Source organism: Somniosus microcephalus, chromosome 5 (genome assembly GCF_052327205.1).
Source record: "Somniosus microcephalus isolate GS21.2 chromosome 5, FLI_Smic_1.0, whole genome shotgun sequence".
Taxonomy (NCBI): Eukaryota; Metazoa; Chordata; class Chondrichthyes; order Squaliformes; family Somniosidae; genus Somniosus; species Somniosus microcephalus.
This window is the reverse complement of record NC_140991.1, coordinates 298,482,700-298,508,991: the sequence shown is the minus strand read 5'-3', so window position 1 is coordinate 298,508,991 and position 26,292 is coordinate 298,482,700. Positions and strand designations below refer to the sequence as shown.

Genomic DNA, 26,292 nt, shown 5'->3' with positions numbered 1-26,292 from the left:
ATTTGTTTGTCGATACCTGGCCACCACACATAAGCCCTAGCAAGGCTTTTCATCTTGACTCCCCCCAGATGACCTTCATGCAATTCCTTCAGAACTCTCTCCCTTAATTTAGGAGGAATAATCACCCTTGTTCCATACATCAATGTTCCTTGACAGACGGACAGCTGTTCTCGTCTGGCTGAGAATGCTGGTAACAGTGGGTCGCCATGTGCTGGCCATCCCTTCACTGTCAAATCGTAGACCCGAGACAGTGTCGGGTCGTTTCGGGTCTCTCTCTCAATACCCGCATTGGTGACTGGTAAGCATTCGATGATGGTCGAGTGAAATATCTCGACAGGGTCAACTGCCGGTGCCTCTTCCGCTGTAGGTAGTGGCAGGCGTGACAGCCCATCAGCATTACCATGTTGCTTTGTACCTTTGAATTCGATATCATATTGATGTGCCCCTAGGAAAAGGGACCATCTCTGAAGCCTCTGCACCGTCATAACCGGAACACCCTTCTTAGGGTTAAAAATGGAAACCAACGGCTGGTGATCTGTCAGCAGCGTAAACTTTTGGCCTTGCAGGTAATGGTCAAATTTCTTAACTCCCCACACGAGGCTGAGAGCCTCCCTATCTATCTGAGCATAGTTGCACTCTGCGGAGGTCAATGATCTGGATGCGAACGCGACTGGCCTTTCCAAGCCATTTGGAAACTTATGTGAGAGCACTGCCCCGATACCATATGGAGAAGCATCACAAGCTAAGCGAATAGGCAGCGTTGGGTTAAAGTGAGCCAACACTTCCTTAGAGGTGATCAGTGCCTTGCTTTTTTGAAAAGCCCGCTTACAATCATCGCTCCACTTCCATGGTATTCCCATTTGCAAAAGAGTGTTCAGCGGGTGTAACACCGTGGATAAATTTGGAAGAAACTTGTGGTAATAGTTAACCAACCCAAGGAACGACCTCAACTGGGATACATTTTCCGGAGCGGGAGCTTTCACAACAGCTTCGATCTTGTCAGGTGACTTATGGAGCCCCTCCTGGTCAATGACGTGGCCGCAGTACGAGATTCGCTTTTGAAAGAACTCACATTTCTGGCGATTAACTCTGAGCCCATATTCTTTCAATCTGGTGAGCACCTGCTCCAAATTCGTGAGGTGATCCTTATCATCATCTCCTGTAATCAGAATGTCGTCCAGGTAGCATTGTGTGCCTGGAATTCCCTGCAATACCTGCTCCATGGCCCTTTGCCAAATCGCTGGAGCCGATGCCACTCCAAAAACCAGTCTATTATACCGATATAAGCCCTTATGTGTGTTGATCGTGAGATACTGGCGTGACGCTTCATCAACTTCCATCTGTAGGTACGCCTGCGCCAGGTCTATCTTGGTGAAGTGTTTCCCGCCAGACAGCGAAGCGAAGATATCTTCAATCCGCGGAAGCGGATATTGCACCGTGTGAAGAACCGGATTAACAGTGATCTTGAAATCGCCACAGATGCGAACCTTCCCAGGTTCCCCTGGCTTGTTGCTCAATGAACGCTTCATGACAGGAACAATTCGCTCCAGTCCACCTTTGACAGTACTCCTGAACGTTCTAGCCCTTCCAGCTCTGCTTCCACAGCAGGTCGTATCGCATAAGGTACCGGTCTGGCTTTGAAAAATTTTGGGTTTGCATGTTCTTCAACCTTGATGTTTGCCGTAATTCCTTTCAGTGTTCCCAGTCCCTGTTGGAACACCTCCTTAGCATCATCCAATATTTTGGACAGTCGTTTAGGTTTGACGTCATCCTCTTTACAGGAATCTACAGTCAGTGCTTGTATGGAATGCCAGTCCACATTTATTCTCCGGATCCATTCCCGTCCCAGTAGTGGTGGACCTCCATCAGGTAACACATACAAGTCCATTTCCTGACTTTCTTTACCATTGTAGACCACATTTACTTTTATCTTTCCGATGGGGTATACTATTTGCCCCGTGTATGTTTTCAATACAATCTCCGTATCCCTCAGGGGAATGTGCGAGAATAACCTTTTGTAATCTTGCTTATTCATGACCGTCAATGCCGATCCAGTGTCCAATTCCATCTTCACTTGGACTCCTGCTATTCGAAGCATGACCCAGATAGTTTGGTGGTCTGCTGTGTTACCCACATTATGTATTTTTAGACAACCCAGTTCCTTACTGCTGGAGTCTGAATCCATCTTCTGTTCATCCGAACTGTTCTCTGTCACCTTGTGTACTTTTTTGTACTTCTCCTGCGGCGGTTTTTTGCTGCTGGTCTTCTTTCCTGACCGGCATACTCTCGCTATGTGACCAAGTTTGCCACATTGCCTGCATTCTTTATCTTTGAACCAGCACTGGTTCTGGTCATGCGTTGTCCTTCCGCAATGATAGCACTTTACTGCGCCCAATGCCATTTCATTGGTGCTGAATTCCAATGGCCTTTGCTGTATCTCTGCAGCGCCTCGTGCTGCTGCCTCGTGCGATGCTGCAATGCTGAAAGCTTTGTCCAGCGTAAGGTCCTTTTCCTCTAGCAGTCGCTTCTGGGTTCCTTCCCTTAGGAGCCCACACACAAACTTATCTCTCAGTGCGTCTGCTAGTCCTGTACCGAACTGACAGTACTTTGATAACTTGCGCAGTTCGATTAAGAATTCAGCGTTGCTTTCCTCTTTAAGTTGAATTCTTTTGTAGAATTTAAATCGTTCCGCTATCAGCAGCGGCGTGGGGTTTAAATGCTCTTGCAGGATAGTAACAATATCCGCGAAACTCTTTCCTACCGGTTTATCTGGTGTTACAAGGTTCCTTAATAACCCGTATGTCTTCGCACCCATCGAGTTTAATAGGGTTAGTGCTTTCTTATCCTCCGGTACCTCATTCGTTGTACAGTAAACTTCGACGCGTTCCACATAAGTGGCCCAATCTTCCACATCACTATCAAAAGCAGTGATGTTACCCGTTTTTGGCATCCTTGTTGAGTTTCCTTTCCTTGGGATATGATTATTATTTTATTTTATTTCTTTTCAAAATGGCAGCTTCCCGCGCTTGGCGGCTTTTCCCGCGCTTGTCTTCTTCCCCCGCCGACTCAAAATGGCGATTACCGCGCTGTTGCCGTTCTCACCTCCCAGCGGTCCTTTATTTTCAACTACGCTGCTGCTCTTGTTCCCCGCCGCTCCCGCGGTCCTTGTGGACATAAACGCTTTTCTGGCTGCTGCGCGTCTCTGCCCCGATTGCAGTCCGGCCCCTGACACCGGCTGCGGTCGTGTTCTCCGCCCTTTTCATCGTTTCCCTCCCCTTCTCTTACTGACAACTCGGCCGACTTCCCCCCGTGCCGCTCGATCGGGCTTACCCGCCGCTGTCGTCAAAGGGATGTTCACTGATGTTTGACTTCGTGGCCAGAAACCAACCCGGGTTCCCGATTGCCTCCCGTGCTATGCAGTGCCCAGCAGGATGTTGAGGGTGGATGTCCTTGTTCGACGCCCGTTTCAGAGGCGAAGCTTCCTTTGATGCAACTGCTGCTAGGTAAGATCAGACTCGTCGCCACTGTTGAGTCTGTGTTTCCAAATGTAGTTATGCTGAATAACTGGACACAGACTACAGAAATAATTAAACAGGTCTTTAGTAATTGAGGGTCAGGGCTGAACTGGAATACACTTTGCTCCACAGGGTTTATATACCGGTGTGGTCACCACCGGTACTACAATGTACAGGAGCCATCAAAAAGTAGCCCATCACCTTAAGGTATCCTCTTAAGGTGGTACAGGTTACATACACTACAATAGTCTAAGAATAAGGGGTAAGCCATTTAGGACTGAAATGAGGAGGAACTTCTTCACCCAGAGAGTGGTGAACCTGTGGAATTCTCTGCCACAGAGGGCGGTGGAGGCCAGTTAATTAAATATATTCAAGAAAGAGTTGGATATATTTCTTGAGGCTAAAGGGATCAAGGGATATGGGGAGAAGGCAGGGACAGGGTACTGAATTTGGATGATCAGCCATGATCTCATTGAATGGCGGAGCAGGCTTGAAGGGCCGAATGGCCTACTCCTGCTCCTATCTTCTATGTTTCTATGTAAGTCTTTCTTTCTCCGATAATGTAGCCTCGAGATATTTCACCATTAGTTACTGTCATCTGGTAGCTTCAATAATTATGTTCATTCACAAAAGGATGAATACTCTTATCACTTGTAGTGAAAATGCCAGAATACTTGGGCAGCTTCTTAAAATGCAAATGATGCTTCTGATAGGCCAGTGCCGGTGTCCTAAATGATGCACTGAGTTTCCATTATGGCAAGTTTACTTCCTTGCTATCTTTATGGGGGTTTTGGTTGCTTAGCAATAGCTTTGAATAGGTCTTCCCATCTGTAGTTTAAAATCGGGGGGGCGGGGGGGGCGCGAAAAGAAACCACTATCCATTAGGCTAAGCGATATAAGAGTTCTCACAAAGTAACTAGTGTTCAGTTCCTGCCGAGGCACATCGCATTCGATTCCCTTTGTGTAAGCCTGAATAACACCTAGTTATGTATACTTAATAACTGCCAGGGATGTTGCTAATTAAATAAATATATTCTGAGCTTTCAAAGCTTGATGTTCAGACCTATCCCGTGGCGGTTGCAGAGATTCCTTGTTTTATTATCACGCATCAAGATTTTATGAACACCATACCTTCTAGGCTAGTCACAGGCTTTCACAGATAGCACGCTCACAGTCATCAATATTACAGGCCTTCCACTTTGTGCCATTTCAATTTATTTTAAATTATGCCGAGCAACGATCTCGCTTTGAATCAGATGCTTCTTCAGTAAAGTTCAATTTTACAGAACATTTGTTGATGTTTTGTGCACCTGGAATGTAGGGCTGGTCTAGTGATTCGATTTAACCAATTTTGTGTAATGTGTTGAAAATGTAGTACTTGCTATGAATTATTGATGTCTGTAGCCTATTCCATCCTGCTTTCTTTTTTCTGTCTGTTGGTTTCAATGCGGTGAGCTAACCACAAGCTACTCTGTACATTTCTGTTTTCAGCACACAATCCGCAGAACTCACTTTGCATCAGGAATATCAAATCAAGGGTCCCCTGGACTGACATTTCACATGTCATTTCTGGTACAGCACTCTCCCTCTTTACTTTATTTCTTGACTGAACCCATCAAAATTGCTGAACACTTGGAATTATGAGGTAGTGAACCCAGCCACTGAAACCAATAAAGCTGGGATAGAGGGTTACTGAGACCGAGTGCTCCCTCTGGCAAAGTTAATTCCCTCCACTCAGATTTGCTCACACCTACACACACCTGCACACACCTACACACACACACCTACACACACACACCTATACACACCTGCACACACCTGCACACACACACCTACACACACACACCTACACACACACACCTACACACACACACACCTACACACACACACCTATACACACACACACACCTACACACACACCTATACACACACACCTACACCTACACACACACACCTACACACACACACACACCTACACTCACCTACACACACACACCTATACACACACACCTACACACACACCTACACACACACACACCTACACACACACACACACCTACACACACACCTACACACACACACACCTACACACACACACCTACACACACACACCTACACACACACACCTATACACACACACACACACCTACACACACACACCTGCACACACCTACACACACACACACACACCTACACACACACACACACCTACACACACACACACACCTACACACACACACACACCTACACACACACACACACACCTACACAAACCTACACACACACACCTACACACACACTCACACACCTACACACACACACACACCTGCACACACACACCTGCACACACACACCTATACACACACACACACACCTACACACACACACACACACACCTACACACACACACCTACACACACACACCTATATACACACACACACACACCTACACAAACCTACACACACACACACCTACACACACACACAAACCTACACACACCTATACACACACACACCTATATACACACACACCTACACACACACACCTACACACACACACACACACCTACACACACACCTACACACACACACCTACACACACACACACACCTACACGCACACCTACACACACACACCTACACACACACACCTACACACACACCTACACACACACACCTACACACACATGCATACAAGGACGCGACTGCTGCCAACGAACGGAAGCATTCTGCGCATGCGCGCTTCCAGTTAATCACGGGAGCGGACTCGTTAGCATGCTCGATTTTAAGAAAGCAGAAGCATCATGCTTCCAGTTGTTCGAGTGCGCAGTACACTTCTGCACAGCTTCCGTACGTTGGGAGCAGTCACTCCGTACATACACACACACACAAACACACACACACCTGCCTACACACACACATTGGGCCATCACAACTGAACCTGATCCTGACTGAAATAAAAACAGAAAATGCTGGAGATACTCAGCAGGTCAGGCAGCATCTGTGAAGAGAGAAACAGAGTTAACGTTTCAGGCCGATGACCTTTCGTCAGAACTGGAAAAAAGCAGGAAATGGAACAGATTTTAAAGCAAGTGTAGGAGCTGGGAAAGGGGGGAGGGGTAAAAGAACAAAGGGGAAGGTCTGTGATAGGATAGAAGGCTGGAGAGGTTAAGAGACATTAAGAGATATTCAAGACAAGAGGAGATGGTAATGGGACAGGTTAAGAAACAAGGGATGGCTCTAGGTGAAGTGTGAATTGCGCTGGCAGAATGAAAGACAGCTGCCATGTGGGAGAGAAGAATAGAAGGCCAAACAAAAAGCGTCGATAAAAAATATATATGTATATGGTAGGGGCCGGGGTTATGATCTGAAATTGTTGAACTCAATGTTGAGTCCAGAGGGCTGTAAAGTGCCTAATCGGAAGATGAGGTGCTGTTCCTCGAGCTTACGCTGAGCTTCCGTGGAACAATGCAAGAGGCCGAGGACGGTGAGGTCCGAGTGGGAGTGGAGCGGAGAATTGAAGTGACAGGCGACCGGAAGCTCAGGGTCCCCCTTACGGACTGAACGGAGGTGTTCCGCAAAGCGGTCACCCAATCTGATCCTAACTGATTTGTCCTCTCCCTCTCCATATTTCTAGGGCTAATTATAATGCTGTGCTGATGGCTTGGATATGATTAGGTAACTCATTCCGGACCTGGGACTAAACAACAACTACTTATATATTTATATAACACCTTTTGTTATAAATCTCATCATCAAGAAACTACTTATGAAATAACGCTGGACGGCCAGCTGGTGGCGCCATCCAAGGAGTATAAATACTCGGGCGTGGGCCCCAGCTTGCCAGGGACATTTTGTAAGGCAAGGAGCTAGTGAAATACAACTAGACCTCCATGTTCTGAAACAAGTTGATTAAAGCCTTGCTTTATGCTCGAACCAAGTGCGTAGTGAGTTTTATTACGTCACCTTTAACATAGGCAAATATCCCAAGTCACGTCACAGGAACGTAATCAGGCAAAAATTGACACTGAGCCAATGAAGGAGCTATTCGGATGGGTGGTGGAAAACGTGGTTCAAGAGATACGTTTTAAGGAGGGTCTTACAAGAGGAGAGAGGGGTGGAGAGGCAGAGAGGTTTATGGAGGGAATCGCAGAGTTAAGGGCCTACGCAGTTGAAGGCACGGCCGCCAATGGTGGAGTGAAGGAAATTGGGGATGAGCAAGAGGGCAGAATTGGAGGAATGCAGAGATCTCGGAGGGTTGTAGGGCTGGAGGAGGTCACATAGATAGTGCGGAGAGATTTGAACATGAGGATGAGAATTTTCATATCAAGGCGTTAGTGGATCGAGCACCAATGTAGGTCAGCGAGCAAAGGGGTGATGGGTGATCGGGTCGGTGTGGGTTAGGATACGGGCAGCAGAGTTTTGGGTGAGCTTAAGTTTATGGAGGGCGGAAAATGGGATGACAAAAACATGGATGAGGTTTTCAGCAGCAGGTAAGCGGAGGCAGGGGCAGAGGCAGGCAATGTTACGGCGGCGGATGTAGGCGGTCTTTATGATGGAGAGAATATGGGTTCAAAAACGCGGCTCAGTGTCAAACAGGACGTCGCGGCTGAGAAAAAGCCTGGTTCAGCCTGAGAGAGTGGCCAGGGATGGGAATGGAATCGGTGGCGAGGGAACAGCGTTTGTGGCGGGGGCCGAAGACTATGGCTTTGGTCTTCCCAAACCTAAGACCTTCCTGACTCATTTCCCTATTGGCCGATGCATTACCAACTAAGCTATTTGGAAGGAAGCTCAGCACTGTCTATTTAAATTTTTTTCTCAATGAAGTAATTCATAGGGTGTCATGAATCTAATCATTCATGAAGAAATGACTCATGAAGTAACACTGGGCGGCCAGCTGGTGGCGCCGTCCAAGGAGTATAAATACTCGGGCGTGGGCCCAGCTTGCCCCGGACGTTTTTGTAACCAGGAACTAGTGATGTAACTAGAATCTCATGGTTGTGAAACAGTTGATTAAAGCTTTGTTTTATACTCAACCAAGTGCTTAGTGAGTTTTCTTACGTCATAGGGTTTAAATATAACTTCCTATTGTAATGCTATCTGTGGGGACGTGCTGCTAATTGCCACAGTAATGGAAGGGGGGAGCACTTCAACCATGCCATTTTGTTCATTGTAAGAAATAATAGGCAAATGTGATTATTGTTTCCCCTCCTGCTCGATCCATGCCTCGGATCCTTCTCTTTCCTTTGCCTGTGCCACACTCATACTTGCCTCCTGTACCCCTTCCGTTACTCTATGCCTGTGGTGCCGCTGATGCTACTAATACTCCGATCATGTGCATATGATTCTCTTTCTCCTTGTACGCTGTGCTTCCAAAAGCCTCCAACACTCACTCACTGTTGCAGTGAGACATCAGTACGAAATGGATAAAATCTAGGCTGTTGAAAACTCTGCAGTGCCAATTATTAGGACTTTAATTGGAATTGTGCTGAATATTGAATGGCGTCTCCTTTGTCCTTCTGCACTGCGCTGAAGTCTAATTCTCTTCCCACTTATACCTCCTACCAATGAATAAATATCCAAACTCTCAAGGTCTTACAAGAAACCCGTAGAACTTTCAGCAGATTCATATAGCAAAACAATAGCAAATGGAAATAACCACAGAAAATGCTGGAAAAACTCAGCAGGCCAGGCAACATCCGTGGAGAGAAAATAGAGTCAACATTTCGGGTGAAAACCCTTTGTCAAGACTAAAGAAGCACAGGAAATGAAATAGATTAAGAGGCCAGGCTGGGAGAGAACAAAAGTGAAGAGACATTAAGAGGTATTCAAAACGAGACGAGATGGTGATAGGACTAGTGGAGACAAAAGACGGCTCTAGATTAGGCGTGAAATGTTCTGGCAGAATGGGAGACAGCTGCCATGTGGGAGAGAGAAAAAAAGAAAGGGGGGGGGGGAAAGGCCAAAACAAAGGTGTGGATGAAAAATATAAGTAAAAATGTAATAGGGGCCGAGGTTATGATCTGAAATTGTTGAACTCGATGTTGAATCCAGAAGGCTGTAAAGTACCTAATCGGAAGATGAGGTGCTGTTCCTCGTGTTTACGTTGAGCTTCCATAGATCAATGCAAGAGGCCGAATATAATGAGGTCTGAGTGGGAATGGGGCAGTGAATTAAAATGACAGGCGACCGGAAGCTCAGGATCACCCTTACGGACTGAACGGAGGTGTTCCGCAAAGCAAATGGAGTTCAATACGGCGAAGTGTGGGGTCATTCACTTTGGAGCTGAGATAGACAAACTTGAATATTTTTTAATGATGAAAGACTAGGAGATGTGGAGGAGCAAAGGGATTTAGGTGTCCATGTACACAAATCACTAAACGCTAGCAGACAGGTACATAACGTAATCAAAAAGACTAATGGAATGTTGTCCTTTATTTCAAGGTGCTAGAAATACAAAAGTGAGGAAGTGATGTGTCAGTTGTACAGTGCCTTGGTCAGAGACTGCATTGAATCTTTGGAACCATATCTCAGGAAATATATATTGGCTTTGAAGAGGGTAAAACGCAAAGTCACCAGAATTACACCAGGGCATAAAGGGTTAAATTAAGAGGACAGGTTGCATGAACTTGGCTTGTGTTTCCTTAAATGTAGAAGCTTGTGGGGTGGGGGTGATCTGATCTGATAGAGAAAAACTACTTCCTCTGGTGGGGGAGTCCAGAACAAGAGGGCATCACCTTAAATTAGAGCTCGGCCATTTAGGAGTGAAATCAGGAAGTACTTTTCCACACAGAGAGTAGTGGAAATCTGAAATTCTAACAGCCCCCCCACCCCACCCCACAACCCGCTCAAAAGGGCTGTGGTTGCTGGGTCAATTGAAGTTTTCAAGACTGAAATCGATAGATTTTTGTTAGGTAAGGGCATCGAGGGACATGGAACAAAGGCGGGTAAATGCAGTGGAGGCCCAGGTCAGCCATGATCCAGTAGAGTGGATCTTTACCTTACTCAAAGTCTGGATGGAATCTATTTGAGGCTAGACAGTTTACACACCCATCCCCATGCTCTAAATGTACTGAAAAAGAAAGACTTGCATTTCTGTAGCGCCTTTCACAACCTCAGGACGTCCCAAAGCGCTTTATAGTCAATGAAGTACTTTTGGAGCGTAGTCACTGTTGTAATGTGGGAAATGCAGCAGCCAAGTTGCACACAGCAAGCTCCCACCAACAGCAGTGTGATAATGACCAGATAATCTTTTTTTTGTGATGTTGATTGAGGGATAAATATTGGCCAGGACACCGGGGATAACTCCCCTGCTCCTCTTCGAAGTAGTGCCACGGGATCTTTTACATCCACCTGAGAGAGCAGGCGGGGCCTCGGTTTAACATCTCATCTGACAGACGGCACCTCCGACAGTGCAGCACTCCCTCAGCGCTGCACTGGAGTGTCAGTCTAGATTTTTCTGCTCAAGTCTCTGGAGTGGGACTTGAACCCACAACCTTCTGACCCCGAGGCAAGTGTGCTACCCACTGAGCCACAGCTGACACTCAAGTGTTCCATCAGGTTGGAGGAGCTGAATGGCCTACTGTTCCTATATCTGATTCTACCAGATTTCCTGATTATGCCACCAAATGGCACACCTGAAAGAATCAGCCAAATGTCTTTTTCTCAAGCACATACACACATACCCGTGAAGTTTGTGTTGAGTGTGGGTGTTTGGATCTTGCTGGTCAACAGCACCTGTGGCCATATTGTGAAACCTAACGAGAAAATTGTATTCCTTTAAAGTTTGGACTCTAGGGGAAGCAAGGGATATAGGGATCAGGCGGGAACGTGGAGTTGAGGCCGAAGATCAGCCATGATATTATTGAATGGCGGAGCAGGCTCGAGGGGCCGTATGGCCTGCTCCTAATTCTTATGTTATAATGTTGTATGTTATGAAGGTCATTCCTGAGGTAATGAGTTGGTTGTATCCATGTTCAAATAAAACTCTCCCAGCTTGTTAAGTGGCTTAAACGAGGTAATCGTGAACAATTGCCCCAACCTTTTCAAACCTCTGCTCTTACTGGGAGCTTAAACCTTGCATCATATTGACTTTACTCAAAGTCTGATGGAATCTATTTGAGGCTAGATAGTTTGCACACGTGTCCCATGATCTAAATGTACTGAAAACTAAAGTGTTCCATCTTCGGATTAATATTTATTCTCCCAGTATTGATAAAACGAGGCATTGGATTTAATGGGTCTGGGTAGCAGTATGTTTCTTTCACATGATGCCAGGAGGCACTTGATTATTCATTAGTCTTTGTTGTAACCAGCTACTGTCTAACTGGCCTGTCCAGTACCACAGTTTTAAGTTTGGTAACGGTACCCAGCCCAAACATCGTAAGGTAAATTTTGAACGGCGGTGCAAAATTATTAAAATGAATCAGCAGAAAATTGGGAGTGTTGCGAATCTGACGTGCTGATCTCCACACCAGGAGCCGCGTCTAATAAAATGTACTCTCAAAGGGATCGAAAAATGTCTTTTTATCAGTTCAGATAAACCTGGACCTTTGCCCGGCTGATGAAACACTCCAGTAAAATGGAAAATACTGGAAATCTGAAACAAAACCAGAAAAAGCTGGAAACACACAGCAGGCCATTCGCCATGTGTGGAGAGAGCAGACAAGTCAATGTTTTAGTCTTCAGCCTTCTCCAGAACTGAGGAAAATGAGGAAAACAGTCAGATCCTCACATGGATTATTATAAATGAGTAACTTATTCTTGGGAGGGTGTTCACATAGGGCCCACTCCTGCAGCCTACGTCTCAAATACTGGTATTATTCAATGTTATTTTCAATAACACGTGCATCACTGTGTCAACTTCACAAGGTTACAGGTTGAACACAGATGAGGAGGGCCATGCAGCCCATCTTTGCTCCCCTGTTCAAATGGCTCGTATATGTCTGTAAGGGTTTTGCCTCCAAATTAAATTCCTTACACCAATTTGAGCCTATACCCCTGCATCCTGTTGTCATGGTTTACTTTGAAGTTATAGTCTGTGTTTACCTTTTTGAAACCACTTACGATATGTCTTAAACCTAAAAAATCCCAGTTTCCCTAATCTTTCCTTACAGGTCCATCCACTGATGCTGTATTTTTCTTTCTTTTGAAAAGCAGTCAGTAGATTCCAGCCACCTCACTCATTTTGAAGTGTTCTAGTTCTTGTAAACTTTGAATTTACCTGGCGACGGTCTCTCTTTATTAACCTTTCTCTCTCTGGAATTCACTGTGGCTGGTGTTCAGCTTAGTCTGGTCAGTGGTCCGTTTCCCACCAGGTTTATGCAGTTCTTTTGGCTCTTGCTACAGAGTCAAGAAAAAGAACAAGTGAGCCCAAAGTGTGAAGTTATCGGATTAGAAAATGGCAGATCTGTTAAATGTTGAAAAATACAACTATCACCTCAGTGTGGGGGAGTGAGATTCATGGCTCAGTGGGTAGCACACTTGCCTCTGAGGGTCAGAAGGTTGTGGGTTCAAGTCCCACTCCAGAGGCTTGAGCACAAAAATCTAGGCTGACACTCCAGTGCAGTGCTGAGGGAGTGCTGCACTGTCGGAGGTGCCGTCTTTTGGATGAGATGTTAAGCTCTCTGCTCTCTCAGGGTGGACGTAAAAGATCCCATGGCACTATTTCGAAGAAGAGCAGGGGAGTTATCTCTGGTATCCTGGCCAATATTTATCCCTCAATCAACATCATTAAAACAGATTATCTGGTCATTATCACATTGCTGTTTTGTGGGAGCTTGCTGTGCGCAAATTGGCTGCCACATTTCCAACATTACAACAGTGACTACACTTCCAAAAGTACTTCATTGGCTGTAAAGCAATTTGGGACGTCCGGTGGTCGTGAAAGGCGCTATATAAATGCAATAAGAACATAACATAAGAACTTAAGAAATAGGAGCAGGAGTAGGCCATTTGGCCCTTCAAACCTGCTCCGACATTCAATAAGATCATGGCTGATCTCCACCTTCCTGCATTATCCCCATATCCCTTGATTGCCTTAATTTTCAAAAATCTATCGATCTCTGTCTTAAATATACTCAACGACTGAGCCTTCACAGCCCTCTGGGGTAGAGAATTCCAAAGATTCCCCACCCTCTGAGTGAAGAAATTTCTCCTCATCTCAGTCCTAAATGGCCGACCCCTTATTCTGAGACTGTGACCCCTGGTTCTAGACTCCCCAGCCAGGGGAAACATCCTCCCCGCGTCTACCATCAAGCCCTGTAAGAATTTTGTATGTTTCAATGAGATCACCTCTCATTCTTCTAAACTCTAGAGAATGTAGGCCTAGTCTACTCAATCTCTCCTCATAGGACAAACCTCCTATCCCAGGAACCATTAACCAATCCTCAATCCATGTTAGTATATTACCCCCAATCCCATGAGCCCTAATTGTGTTTAATAGGCTCCTGTGTGGCACCTTAGCGAATGCCTTCTGAAAATCCAAATACACCACATCCACTGGTTCCCCTTATCTATTCTGCTAGTTACAACCTCAAAAAACTCTAACAGATTTGTCAAACACGATTTCCCTTTCATAAATCTGTGTTGACTCTGCCCAATCCTATTATTATTTTCTAAGTGCCCTGTTACCACGTCCTTAATAATAGATTCTAGCATTTTCCCTACTACTGATGTCAAGCTAACTGGTCTGTAGTTTCCTGTTTTCTCTCTCCCTCCTTTCTTAAATAGTGGGATTACATTTGTTACCTTACAATCCGCGGGAACCATTCCAGAATCTATGGAATTTTGGAAAATGACAACCAATGCATCCACTATCTCTATAGCCACCTCTTTCAAAACCCTAGAATTTATCAGCTTTCAGTCCCATTAATTTCTCCAGTACTATTTTTTTACTAATACTAATTTCTTTCAGTTCCTCATTCTAGCTAGAGCCTTGGTTCTCCACTACTTCTGGGAGGTTTTTTGTGTCTTCTTCCGTGAAGACCGACACAAAGTATTTGTTTAATTTCTCTGCCATTTCCTTATTCCCCATTATAACGTCTCCTGTCTCAGCCTGTAATGGAAGAAAACCAGCTTAAAGATTGTCATGGTAGCACTTGATTGACAGCTTGCTGCATAGCATGATGGGAGAAATCCAGCCAGAAATGTAGCCTGACATACACCCTGTACACAAATCTGCACAACCCGACAATCTCAGGATGCAACAGCTGATTTGCTGTTCCAAGGAATCTGGCCAGGAAATCACTGTTCCTCCATTGCTTAATGATCTTCTCACTGCTGATCGTAGCTGCCGTACATACCTGTGTACTGTGGCTGCAAGTGGGAATTTCTGGTCTTGCAACACCACAGCACAGAGTCTACTCCCAGAGTGAAACTGGGTCATTAGGGTAGGATTTGTAGTGGGGACTGGCAGAGAGATCAAGCAGGGAGAGTGCCTGTGAACTGGGAGCCTTTAGAGGGGGAAGGGCGCCTGTGTTAACTGGGATGATAGAGGGAGTAAGTCGTCTCTGTGAACTGGTGAGTTTGGTGTGGTGGGGGGGCAGGGGTGAAGTGCCTCAGGTTAGCACCTCTGTAAAAGGGAGAGGGACTGTTCAGATAGCTTTTTGGGGAAGCGCTGGTCTGGTTTGTCTGTTGGATAAGGTTGAACCCAAATGTCATTTTAATTAAAAAATCTATCAATTGTGTAGTTAAAAAGTATTAAAAACGAGAATGCACCATTTATAAAATAAAAATTCTCAATTTCCTGGAGTCCATGCCCCTGACTCCCGCTCCACCCCAGAAATTCAAGTGCCAATGGCCATGGTGTGAGGGGCGACATCCAGAAGGAATGTGTACAATTCTACATTTGCCACTTATGACCCTGAACCCACCCGCAGTTGTGAGTGCAATTTCAAGCTCGTCTCTCTTTGATCAGCTGTTCCCTCTGGACTCTGCCACTGCAGTCAGGAGAAACACGATTGGTGGGGAAAGGGCTCCATTGGCATGGCTGGGGAGCAAGGCTGAAAGGGGAAGCAACACGAGCAGGTGGGACATCTTGCACAATACTTGCTGCCATTACCGGCAAGTGGGATTTGCAGGTTCTGCCTTACCCAGCAGGTTTGTTATCTGGGCTGTTATAGTATGCAGATCATTTAGTAGGTTATACTGTTTAGATTTAGTTTGGATAGTTAAAGATAATTGGTTTGTTTACATTGTTTTGGGTACTAACATTTCTAATTATTGGAGACTATGGACTTCACATCTATCTGTGTTCCATGTGGCCTGTTCCATCCATTTCAGGCTGTGGTTATAAAGTCTTACTGAGAGCTAGAAATTGTACTAAATAGTCAGCAACAGCTGATTTATATTGGCCAGCTGGATTTACACTCAGGCAGGCAGCTCAGAGCCCTGTGCTCATGTACAAACACACAGACTAGAGTCCTGTACAAACACACAGACTAGAGCCCTGTGCTCATCTACAAACACACAGACTAGAGTCCTGTGCTCATGCACAAACACACAGACTAGAGTCCTGTACAAACACACAGACTAGAGCCCTGTGCCCATGTACAAACACACAGACTAGAGTCCTGTGTTCATGTACAAACACACAGACTAGAGCCCTGTGCCCATGTACAAACACACAGACTAGAGCCCCGTGCCCATGTACAAACAGACAGACTAGAGCCCTGTGTTCATGTACAAACACACAGACTAGAGCCCCGTGCCCATGTACAAACAGACAGACTAGAGCCCTGTGTTCATGTACAAACACACAGACTAGAGCCCTGTGCTCATGTACAAACACACAGACGAGAGCCCTGTGCCCATGTACAAACAGACAGACTAGAGCCCTGTGTTCATGTACAAACACACAGACTAGAGCCCCGTGCCCATGTACAAACAGACAGACTAGAGCCCTGTGTTCATGTACAAACACACAGACTAGAGCCCTGTGCCCATGTACAAACACACAGACTAGAGTCCTGTGTTCATGTGCAAACACACAGACTAGAGTCCTGTGTTCATGTACAAGCACACAGACTAGAGCCCTGTGCTCATGTACAAACACACAGACTAAAGCCCTGTGCCCATGTACAAACACACAGACTAGAGCCCTGTGTTCATGTACAAGCACACAGACTAGAGCCCTGTGCTCATGTACAAACACACAGACTAAAGCCCTGTGCCCATGTACAAACACACAGACTAAAGCCCTGTGCCCATGTACAAACACACAGACTAGAGCCCTGTGTCCATCTACAAACACACAGACTAGAGCCCTGTGCCCATGTACAAACACACAGACTAGAGCCCTGTACAAACACACAGACTAGAGCCCTGTGCCCATGTACAAACACACAGACTAGAGTCCTGTGTTCATGTGCAAACACACAGACTAGAGTCCTGTGTTCATGTACAAACACACAGACTAGAGCCCTGTGCCCATGTACAAACACACAGACTAAAGCCCTGTGCCCATGTACAAACACACAGACTAGAGCCCTGTGTCCATCTACAAACACACAGACTAGAGCCCTGTGCCCATGTACAAACACACAGACTAGAGCCCTGTACAAACACACAGACTAGAGCCCTGTGCCCATGTACAAACACACAGACTAGAGCCCTGTGCCCATGTACAAACACACAGACTAGAGCCCTGTGCCCATGTACAAACACACAGACTAGAGCCCTGTGTCCATCTACAAACACACAGACTAGAGCCCTGTGCCCATGTACAAACACACAGACTAAAGCCCTGTGCCCATGTACAAACACACAGACTAGAGCCCTGTGTCCATCTACAAACACACAGACTAGAGCCCTGTGCCCATGTACAAACACACAGACTAGAGTCCTGTGCCCATGTACAAACACACAGACTAGAGCACTGTACAAACACACAGACTAGAGCCCTGTGCCCATGTACAAACAGACAGACTAGAGCCCTGTGTTCATGTACAAACACACAGACTAGAGCCCTGTGCTCATGTACAAACACACAGACTAGAGCCCTGTGCCCATGTACAAACACACAGACTAGAGTCCTGTGTTCATGCACAAACACACAGACTAGAGCCCTGTACAAACACACAGACTAGAGCCCTGTGCCCATGTACAAACACACAGACTAGAGTCCTGTGTTCATGTACAAACACACAGACTAGAGCCCTGTGTTCATGTACAAACACACAGGCTAGAGCCCTGTGCTCATGTACAAACACACAGACTAGAGCCCTGTGCCCATGTACAAACACACAGACTAGAGCCCTGTGCCCATGTACAAACACACAGACTAGAGTCCTGTGTTCATGCACAAACACACAGACTAGAGCCCTGTACAAACACACAGACTAGAGCCCTGTGCCCATGTACAAACACACAGACTAGAGCCCTGTGTTCATGTACAAACACACAGACTAGAGCCCCGTGCCCATGTACAAACACACAGACTAGAGCCCTGTGCCCATGTACAAACACACAGACTAGAGCCCTGTGCCCATGTACAAACACACAGACTAGAGCCCTGTGCCCATGTACAAACACACAGACTAGAGCCCTGTGCCCATGTACAAACACACAGACTAGAGCCCTGTGCCCATGTACAAACACACAGACTAGAGCCCTGTGCCCATGTACAAACACACAGACTAGAGCCCTGTGCCCATGTACAAACACACAGACTAGAGTCCTGTGCCCATGTACAAACACACAGACTAGAGCCCTGTGCCCATGTACAAACACACAGACTAGAGCCCTGTGCCCATGTACAAACACACAGACTAGAGCCCTGTACAAACACACAGACTAGAGTCCTGTACAAACACACAGACTAGAGTCCTGTACAAACACACAGACTAGAGTCCTGTACAAACACACAGACTAGAGTCCTGTGCTCATGTACAAACACACAGACTAGAGCCCTGTGCCCATGTAACATAGAAACATAGAAACATAGAAGATAGGAGCAGGAGTCGACCATTCAGCCCCTGGAGCCTGCTCCGCCATTCAATGTGATCATGGCTGATCATCCAAATTCAATACCCGGTCCCTTCTTTCTCCCCATACCCCTTGATCCCTTTAGCCTTAAGAAATATATCCAACTCCTTCTTGAATATATTTAATGAATTGGCCTCTACTGCCTTCTGTGGTAGAGAATTCCACAGGTTCACCACTCTCTGGGTGAAGACATTCCTCCTAATTTCTGTCCTAAATGGCCTACCCCTTATCCTTAGACTGTGACCCCTGGTTCTGGACTCCCCGACCATCGGGAACATCCTTCCTGCATCTAGTCTGTCCAGTCCTGTCAGAATTGTATAAGTTTCGATGAGATCCCCTCTCATCCTTCTAAACGCCAGCGAGTACAAGCCCAATCGTCCCAATCTCTCCTCATACGTCATTCCTGCCATCCCAGGTATCAGCCTGGTGAATCTTCGCTGAACTCCTTCCATGGCAAGAACATCCTTCCACAAATAACGCGACCAAAACGGCACACAATACTCAAGATGTGGTCTCACCAAGGCCCTGTACAACTGCAGCAAGACATCCTTGTTCCTGTACTCAAACCCTCTTGCTACGAAGGCCAACATACCATTTGCCTTCTTAAACGCCTGCTGCACCTGCATGCTTACCTTCAGCGACTGGTGCACAAGGACACCCAGGTCTCGTTGCACTTCCCCTTCTCCCAATCTATTGCCATTCAGATAATAATCTGCCTTCCTGTTTTTGCCACCAAAGTGGATAATCTCACATTTATCCACGTTATATTGCATCTGTCATGCTTTTGCCCAATCACCCAACCTGTCCAAATCATCCTGGAGTTTCTCGGCATCCTCCTCACAGCACACACGCCCACCCAGCTTTGTGTCATCTGCAAATTTGGAGATATTACATCTAGTACAAACACACAGACTAGAGCCCTGTGCTGATGTACAAATACACAGACTAGAGTCCTGTGCTCATGTACAAACACACAGACTAGAGTCCTGTGCTCATGTACAAACACACAGACTAGAGCCCTGTACAAACATACAGACTAGAGCCCTGTACAAACACACAGACTAGAGCCCTGTACAAACACACAGACTAGAGCCCTGTGCCCATGTACAAACACACAGACTAGAGCCCTGTGCCCATGTACAAACACACAGACTAGAGCCCTGTGCCCATGTAGAAACACACAGACTAGAGCCCTGTGCCCATGTACAAATACACAGACTAGAGCCCTGTGCCCATGTAGAAACACACAGACTAGAGCCCTGTGCCCATGTACAAACACACAGACTAGAGCCCTGTGCCCATGTACACACAGACTAGAGCCCTGTGCCCATGTACAAACACACAGACTAGAGCCCTGTGCCCATGTACAAACACACAGACTAGAGCCCTGTGCCCATGTACAAACACACAGACTAGAGCCCTGTGCCCATGTAGAAACACACAGACTAGAGCCCTGTGCCCATGTAGAAACACACAGACTAGAGCCCTGTGCTCATGTACAAACACACAGACTAGAGCCCTGTGCCCATGTAGAAACACACAGACTAGAGCCCTGTGCTCATGTAGAAACACACAGACTAGAGCCCTGTGCTCATGTACAAACACACAGACTAGAGCCCTGTGCTCATGTACAAACACACAGACTAGAGCCCTGTGCCCATGTACAAACACACAGACTAGAGCCCTGTGCTCATGTAGAAACACACAGACTAGAGCCCTGTGCTCATGTAGAAACACACAGACTAGAGCCCTGTACAAACACACAGACTAGAGCCCTGTGCCCATGTACAAACACACAGACTAGAGCCCTGTACAAACACACAGACTAGAGCCCTGTGCCCATGTACAAACACACAGACTAGAGCCCTGTGCCCATGTACAAACACACAGACTAGAGCCCTGTGCCCATGTACAAACACACAGACTAGAGCCCTGTGCTGATGTACAAACACACAGACTAGAGCCCTGTGCCCATGTAGAAACACACAGACTAGAGCCCTGTACAAACACACAGACTAGAGCCCTGTGCCCATATAGAAACACACAGACTAGAGCCCTGTGCCCATGTAGAAACACACAGACTAGAGTCCTGTGCCCATGTACAAACACACAGACTAGAGTCCTGTGCCCATGTACAAACACACAGACTAGAGCCCTGTGCCCATGTACAAACACACAGACTAGAGCCCTGTGCCCATGTACAAACACACAGACTAGAGCACTGTGCTCATGTACAAACACACAGACTAGAGCCCTGTGCCCATGTAGAAACACACAGACTAGAGCCCTGTGCCCATGTACAAACACACAGACTAGAGCACTGTGCTCATGTACAAACACACAGACTAGAGCCCTGTGCTCATGTACAAACACACAGACTAGAGCCCTGTGCCCATGTACAAACACACAGACTAGAGCCCTGTGCCCATGTACAAACACACAGACTAGAGCCCTGTGCCCATGTACAAACACACAGACTAGAGCACTGTGCTCATGTACAAACACACAGACTAGAGCCCTGTGCTCATGTACAAACACACAGACTAGAGCCCTGTGCCCATGTACAAACACACAGACTAGAGCCCTGTGCCCATGTACAAACACACAGACTAGAGCCCTGTGCCCATGTACAAACACACAGACTAGAGTCCTGTGTTCATGTACAAACACACAGACTAGAGCCCTGTGCCCATGTACAAACACACAGACTAGAGCACTGTGCTCATGTACAAACACACAGACTAGAGTCCTGTGCCCATGTACAAACACACAGACTAGAGCCCTGTGCCCATGTACAAACACACAGACTAGAGTCCTGTGCCCATGTACAAACACACAGACTAGAGCCCTGTGTCCATCTACAAACACACAGACTAGAGCCCTGTACAAATACACAGACTAGAGTCCTGTGCCCATGTACAAACACACAGACTAGAGCCCTGTGCCCATGTACAAACACACAGACTAGAGCCCTATGCCCATGTACAAACACACAGACTAGAGCCCTGTACAAACACACAGACTAGAGCCCTGTGCCCATGTACAAACACACAGACTAGAGCCCTATGCCCATGTACAAACACACAGACTAGAGCCCTGTGCCCATGTACAAACACACAGACTAGAGCCCTGTGCCCATGTACAAACACACAGACTAGAGCCCTATGCCCATGTACAAACACACAGACTAGAGCCCTGTGCCCATGTACAAACACACAGACTAGAGCCCTATGCCCATGTACAAACACACAGACTAGAGCCCTATGCCCATGTACAAACACACAGACTAGAGCCCTGTGCCCATCTACAAACACACAGACTAGAGCCCTGTGCCCATCTACAAACACACAGACTAGAGCCCTGTGCCCATCTACAAACACACAGACTAGAGCCCTGTGCCCATGTACAAACACACAGACTAGAGCCCTGTGTCCATCTACAAACACACAGACTAGAGTCCTGTGCCCATGTACAAATACACAGACTAGAGTCCTGTGCCCATGTACAAACACACAGACTAGAGCCCTGTGCCCATGTACAAACACACAGACTAGAGCCCTATGCCCATGTACAAACACACAGACTAGAGCCCTGTACAAACACACAGACTAGAGCCCTGTGCCCATGTACAAACACACAGACTAGAGCCCTATGCCCATGTACAAACACACAGACTAGAGCCCTGTGCCCATGTACAAACACACAGACTAGAGCCCTGTGTTCATGTACAAACACACAGACTAGAGCCCTGTGCCCATCTACAAACACACAGACTAGAGCCCTGTGCCCATCTACAAACACACAGACTAGAGCCCTATGCCCATGTACAAACACACAGACTAGAGCCCTATGCCCATGTACAAACACACAGACTAGAGCCCTGTGCCCATCTACAAACACACAGACTAGAGCCCTGTGCCCATGTACAAACACACAGACTAGAGCCCTGTGCCCATCTACAAACACACAGACTAGAGTCCTGTGCCCATCTACAAACACACAGACTAGAGCCCTATGCCCATGTACAAACACACAGACTAGAGCCCTATGCCCATGTACAAACACACAGACTAGAGTCCTGTGCCCATCTACAAACACACAGACTGGAGCCCTGTGCCCATGTACAAACACACAGACTAGAGCCCTGTGCCCATGTAGAAACACACAGACTAGAGCCCTATGCCCATGTACAAACACACAGACTAGAGCCCTGTACAAACACACAGACTAGAGCCCTGTGCCCATGTACAAACACACAGACTAGAGCCCTATGCCCATGTACAAACACACAGACTAGAGCCCTGTGCCCATGTACAAACACACAGACTAGAGCCCTATGCCCATGTACAAACACACAGACTAGAGCCCTATGCCCATGTACAAACACACAGACTAGAGCCCTGTGCCCATGTAGAAACACACAGACTAGAGCCCTGTGCCCATGTACAAACACACAGACTAGAGCCCTGTACAAACACACAGACTAGAGCCCTGTACAAACACAGAGGCCACAGTCCTGTGCTCATGTACAAGCCCAAAGCCAGAGTTCCGAATTCAGCCAATCATTGTTTTAATGTTTCTGGATTATGGGATTCATATTCTTGAAAAAAAAACGTTGCTTCACTTTGTAAAGTTCCCAAACGGACCAGTGAAGCCCCGGAGCATTAAAAAATTGCCTTGGTATCACACTGGAATGACACTCAGTGTCACACCATGCGGAGTGAGACATCCTGCTCCAGGGCTTTCACACTCATCTATTGTGAGGTCAGATCAGGGCCTGATTCCAGTTATGCTGCTGGTTGTTTTGTGACTTTGTGAAGTGGAAGCGAATGTTTAGCTGCAGCAGGAGATGGGAAATCAAGTACTGGCTCGGCTCCCTTCATTGCTTTTCTGCTTTTGTCAGCTGCTGTTAATCTTCCCAGTGATGAAAGGGGAGGGGTGTGGAGGTGGGAACCGAAGGTTTTTAATTCAGACATGTTTTAAAATGTAGCTTTTCTTCCAGCCAGTAATACCGCTGTAACGCTGGTGAGTATTACTCCACTGGCCCATTGTGGGTTACGTATACAAATCTCCTCTCTCATGTCTGCCTTTTTAAAACATTCCAAAACTGCTGCAGTCGATTTCACAACGTAACGTGGATAAAGCGATTCAAATACAACTTCTCCCTCCGTGACACCACTAAAGATGATCCCGCATCTCGCTCAGTTTCCTGAAAATTGGGGCCAACCTTGTCTATTACCGCCCAGAAATGTACAAAACCCAACAGTCGCAGCCCTGTGTATGTTGTGCGTGAGTGGAAGGTGTATAAGGCTGGTTAAAACATGAGTTTCCAACACCCTGCCCGTGTCAGAGCCGATTCCTCTCGATCTTAGGCTCCAACCATTCTGCTCTATTTACTCTGCTTTAGATCTGCCCGTTTTATTCCAATTATTTCCGCTGTGAAATTGAATCCCTTCAGTTGGAGTTCAACAAAGTATCTGCGTTGGTTTTTTTTTAATTTTTAAAATGGGTTGGTTGTAAAACTGAACGTTGGCTGATGTAAAAATCATATTATATTTTGGGCAAATTTGCAACAAAAAAAAGACGCTTTTAAAAAGGGGACGGCGCGAATATAATTGGCTTCTGGATTTCAGTCTGTTTACATGTGTCCATGTGCACAGTTCCCACTGTAGAGAAATATGATTCATTGCTTTAATACAGAACCTTTCTCCCGGGGCGATTGCGTAGAATTCAAGAATGTGCGTTACCTGGGTAACCGGTTATAAACAAGGAGCAATTCATTTCCAAAAAACTGCTTTTAATGGAAATTATTGAAGGGATGTTGCGACAAAGCGGATTCTAACACTTGGGCGTGTGTTTCTGCCCCACGGGAGAAAGCAGGAGTCTGGATTTTTTGTGAAGGGTATTTTGTCAGGACTGTGATTCCCTTGACTGTATTGTGCAGTAGTTCCGATTGATCAGCTCAACAGGCACATCATTCATAGAGAGAGGGTGGGGGCGGGTGGAGAGACATTCTTGGGAATGATGTCAGGGATCCTGCGGAAGGGAACTCACTTCCTTGGAAATACGTGCTGCAGGAGAAGTTGAAGCACTTGGGAGGAGTTGGGGGAATGAGATCAGAGCGGGGCTGGATTTGGTGGAGCCACAAGTCAGCGTTGGGACTGGACATCTCTTGAGAGCAATAGCTTGTGGCCAGGCACTGGTGACAGCCCGGAGAGACTGCAAGACGCGACCAGGGCTTCCCAGATTCACATTCCTGACACTGAAGTAAGGGAGTGTGAGACAGAGAGAGAGTGAGAGAAGGAAAAGGGAGGAGGAAGCAAGAAGCTTGTTTCTTTTTGTAGGAAGTACTTGGGAGAGCGGCAGATTGGAGATCAGCAGAGTGCTGTCAACTGGGCAGTCAGTGCAAAAAGCGCCTCCACCAGACCAGCATCGGATCTATTCCAGACAAGGAGCTGGAGTTAAGGAGCGGGAGGGTTTTTTTTCTCTCTCTCTCTCCCTCCAAAAGGAGTTGCCTCTCCGTCCCTCCAACATGCTGGGGTGATAGAGCATGGCGTCCGCTGTGTTTGAAGGGACCTCGTTGGTGAATATGTTCGTGAAGGACTGCTGGGTGAACGGAGTGAGGAGACTGGTCGTCAACCGGAGGGAAGGAGAGTTTTTCGAGATCAGGACGGAGTGGTCGGACAGGAACGTCTTGTACCTGCACCGCAGTTACTCGGACCTGGCCAGGGTTTTTAAACGGTTAATCGACACTTTCCCCGAAGACCAGGCGGAACTCTCCCGGTCGCCTCTAGTCGAAGGTTTGATAAACTTTTAACACATCTCAGAATCCAAAGAGTTATAAAAAGCAAACTTTACTCGCTAATGCCTGAAGAACACAAACTCTTGGGGCGGGGTGTTCCCTAAAATATGAACTTTTTAAAAAACAGTAATAATGTTATTTGTCGAATAGAAATTGCGGTGCCCAGCAACTCGATACAAAATCGATTAACTCACCGACATATTTATCCTCCCCCCCCCCCCCGTATTTATGAATTTTATACAACTTAGGTTTTTAAATCTTTTACTGAATAAGAAAAAAATAGATGGTGTCTGGGTGGCGTAGATTCTAAAGACGAATTATTTCCCTTTTTTAACCAATAACATGACTTATATAGATGCAAAATGAAGAGCGGTGGTGTGTGTGGGTCAGTATATATAGATTCAGACTGTTGTCACTGTGTGGGTGAAGCTAATGATCATCTTTAATCAACCCCACAGTCTGTGCGGATCAGCGGCAGCAGTTATTCTGTTGGTCTGGACATGAAACGGATTCTCCAACTCAACTTTTCAGTATAACTTTTTTTTTTCTTGAAAACAAAACGGCACGTTTCCTATTCAAGCAGAAACAGTACCTGCGGCATAAAAAAAAACCAATCCGACCCTTATTCTGCCGGTCAACCATTGCCAGAGAAAAAAAAATTACAAATTCATTTTTTTTAATGATTTGCTGAATATTAATTTCAACAACGCCGGCTGCAGTAAACGCGATGAGGTTGGTAATACAGTGGTGCAGCTATTCGGAACACTCTGTCCTGGCTGAAGTCACTGTTTATTTAGGAGGGGAATGAGGAATATTTATTTTCTAGGTAGCGGGGTTTTTTTTCCCCTTGCAAAGGAAATACGAAATCCTTACGCATATGTCAGCTGCGTGGCAGAATAGCCTTTCCGGTATAAAGTTACCAAAGCAGCTTGTCTTCTGTTATTAAGATGTGCGGACGGTAACCAAGGAGAAAGACAATCCCTCGTCTCCT

At 46.4% G+C, this 26,292-nt stretch overlaps 1 protein-coding gene and 1 long non-coding RNA gene across 3 annotated transcripts in view; one reads left to right on the top strand and one right to left on the bottom strand.

The window, feature by feature from the left end:
• Window positions 1-26,292, bottom strand: part of LOC147117851 (uncharacterized) — a 68,968-nt gene that overhangs the window by 5,619 nt on the left and 37,057 nt on the right. The window contains exon 2 of one of the 2 annotated variants that reach the window (XR_015078542.1): window positions 12,738-12,856. The exons of the other annotated variant lie outside the window; for it this stretch is intronic. This is a non-coding gene — a long non-coding RNA (uncharacterized LOC147117851). The remainder of the gene's footprint in view (window positions 1-12,737; window positions 12,857-26,292) is intronic. 2 annotated transcript variants of the gene reach the window in all.
• The window catches only part of pxdc1b (PX domain containing 1b), a 63,568-nt gene continuing 61,795 nt past the window's right edge, over window positions 24,520-26,292 (top strand). Inside the window, exon 1 of the mRNA XM_085989222.1 lies at window positions 24,520-25,299. Within this exon, the coding sequence (XP_085845348.1) occupies window positions 25,050-25,299 (250 nt within the window). The 5' untranslated portion in view covers window positions 24,520-25,049. The remainder of the gene's footprint in view (window positions 25,300-26,292) is intronic.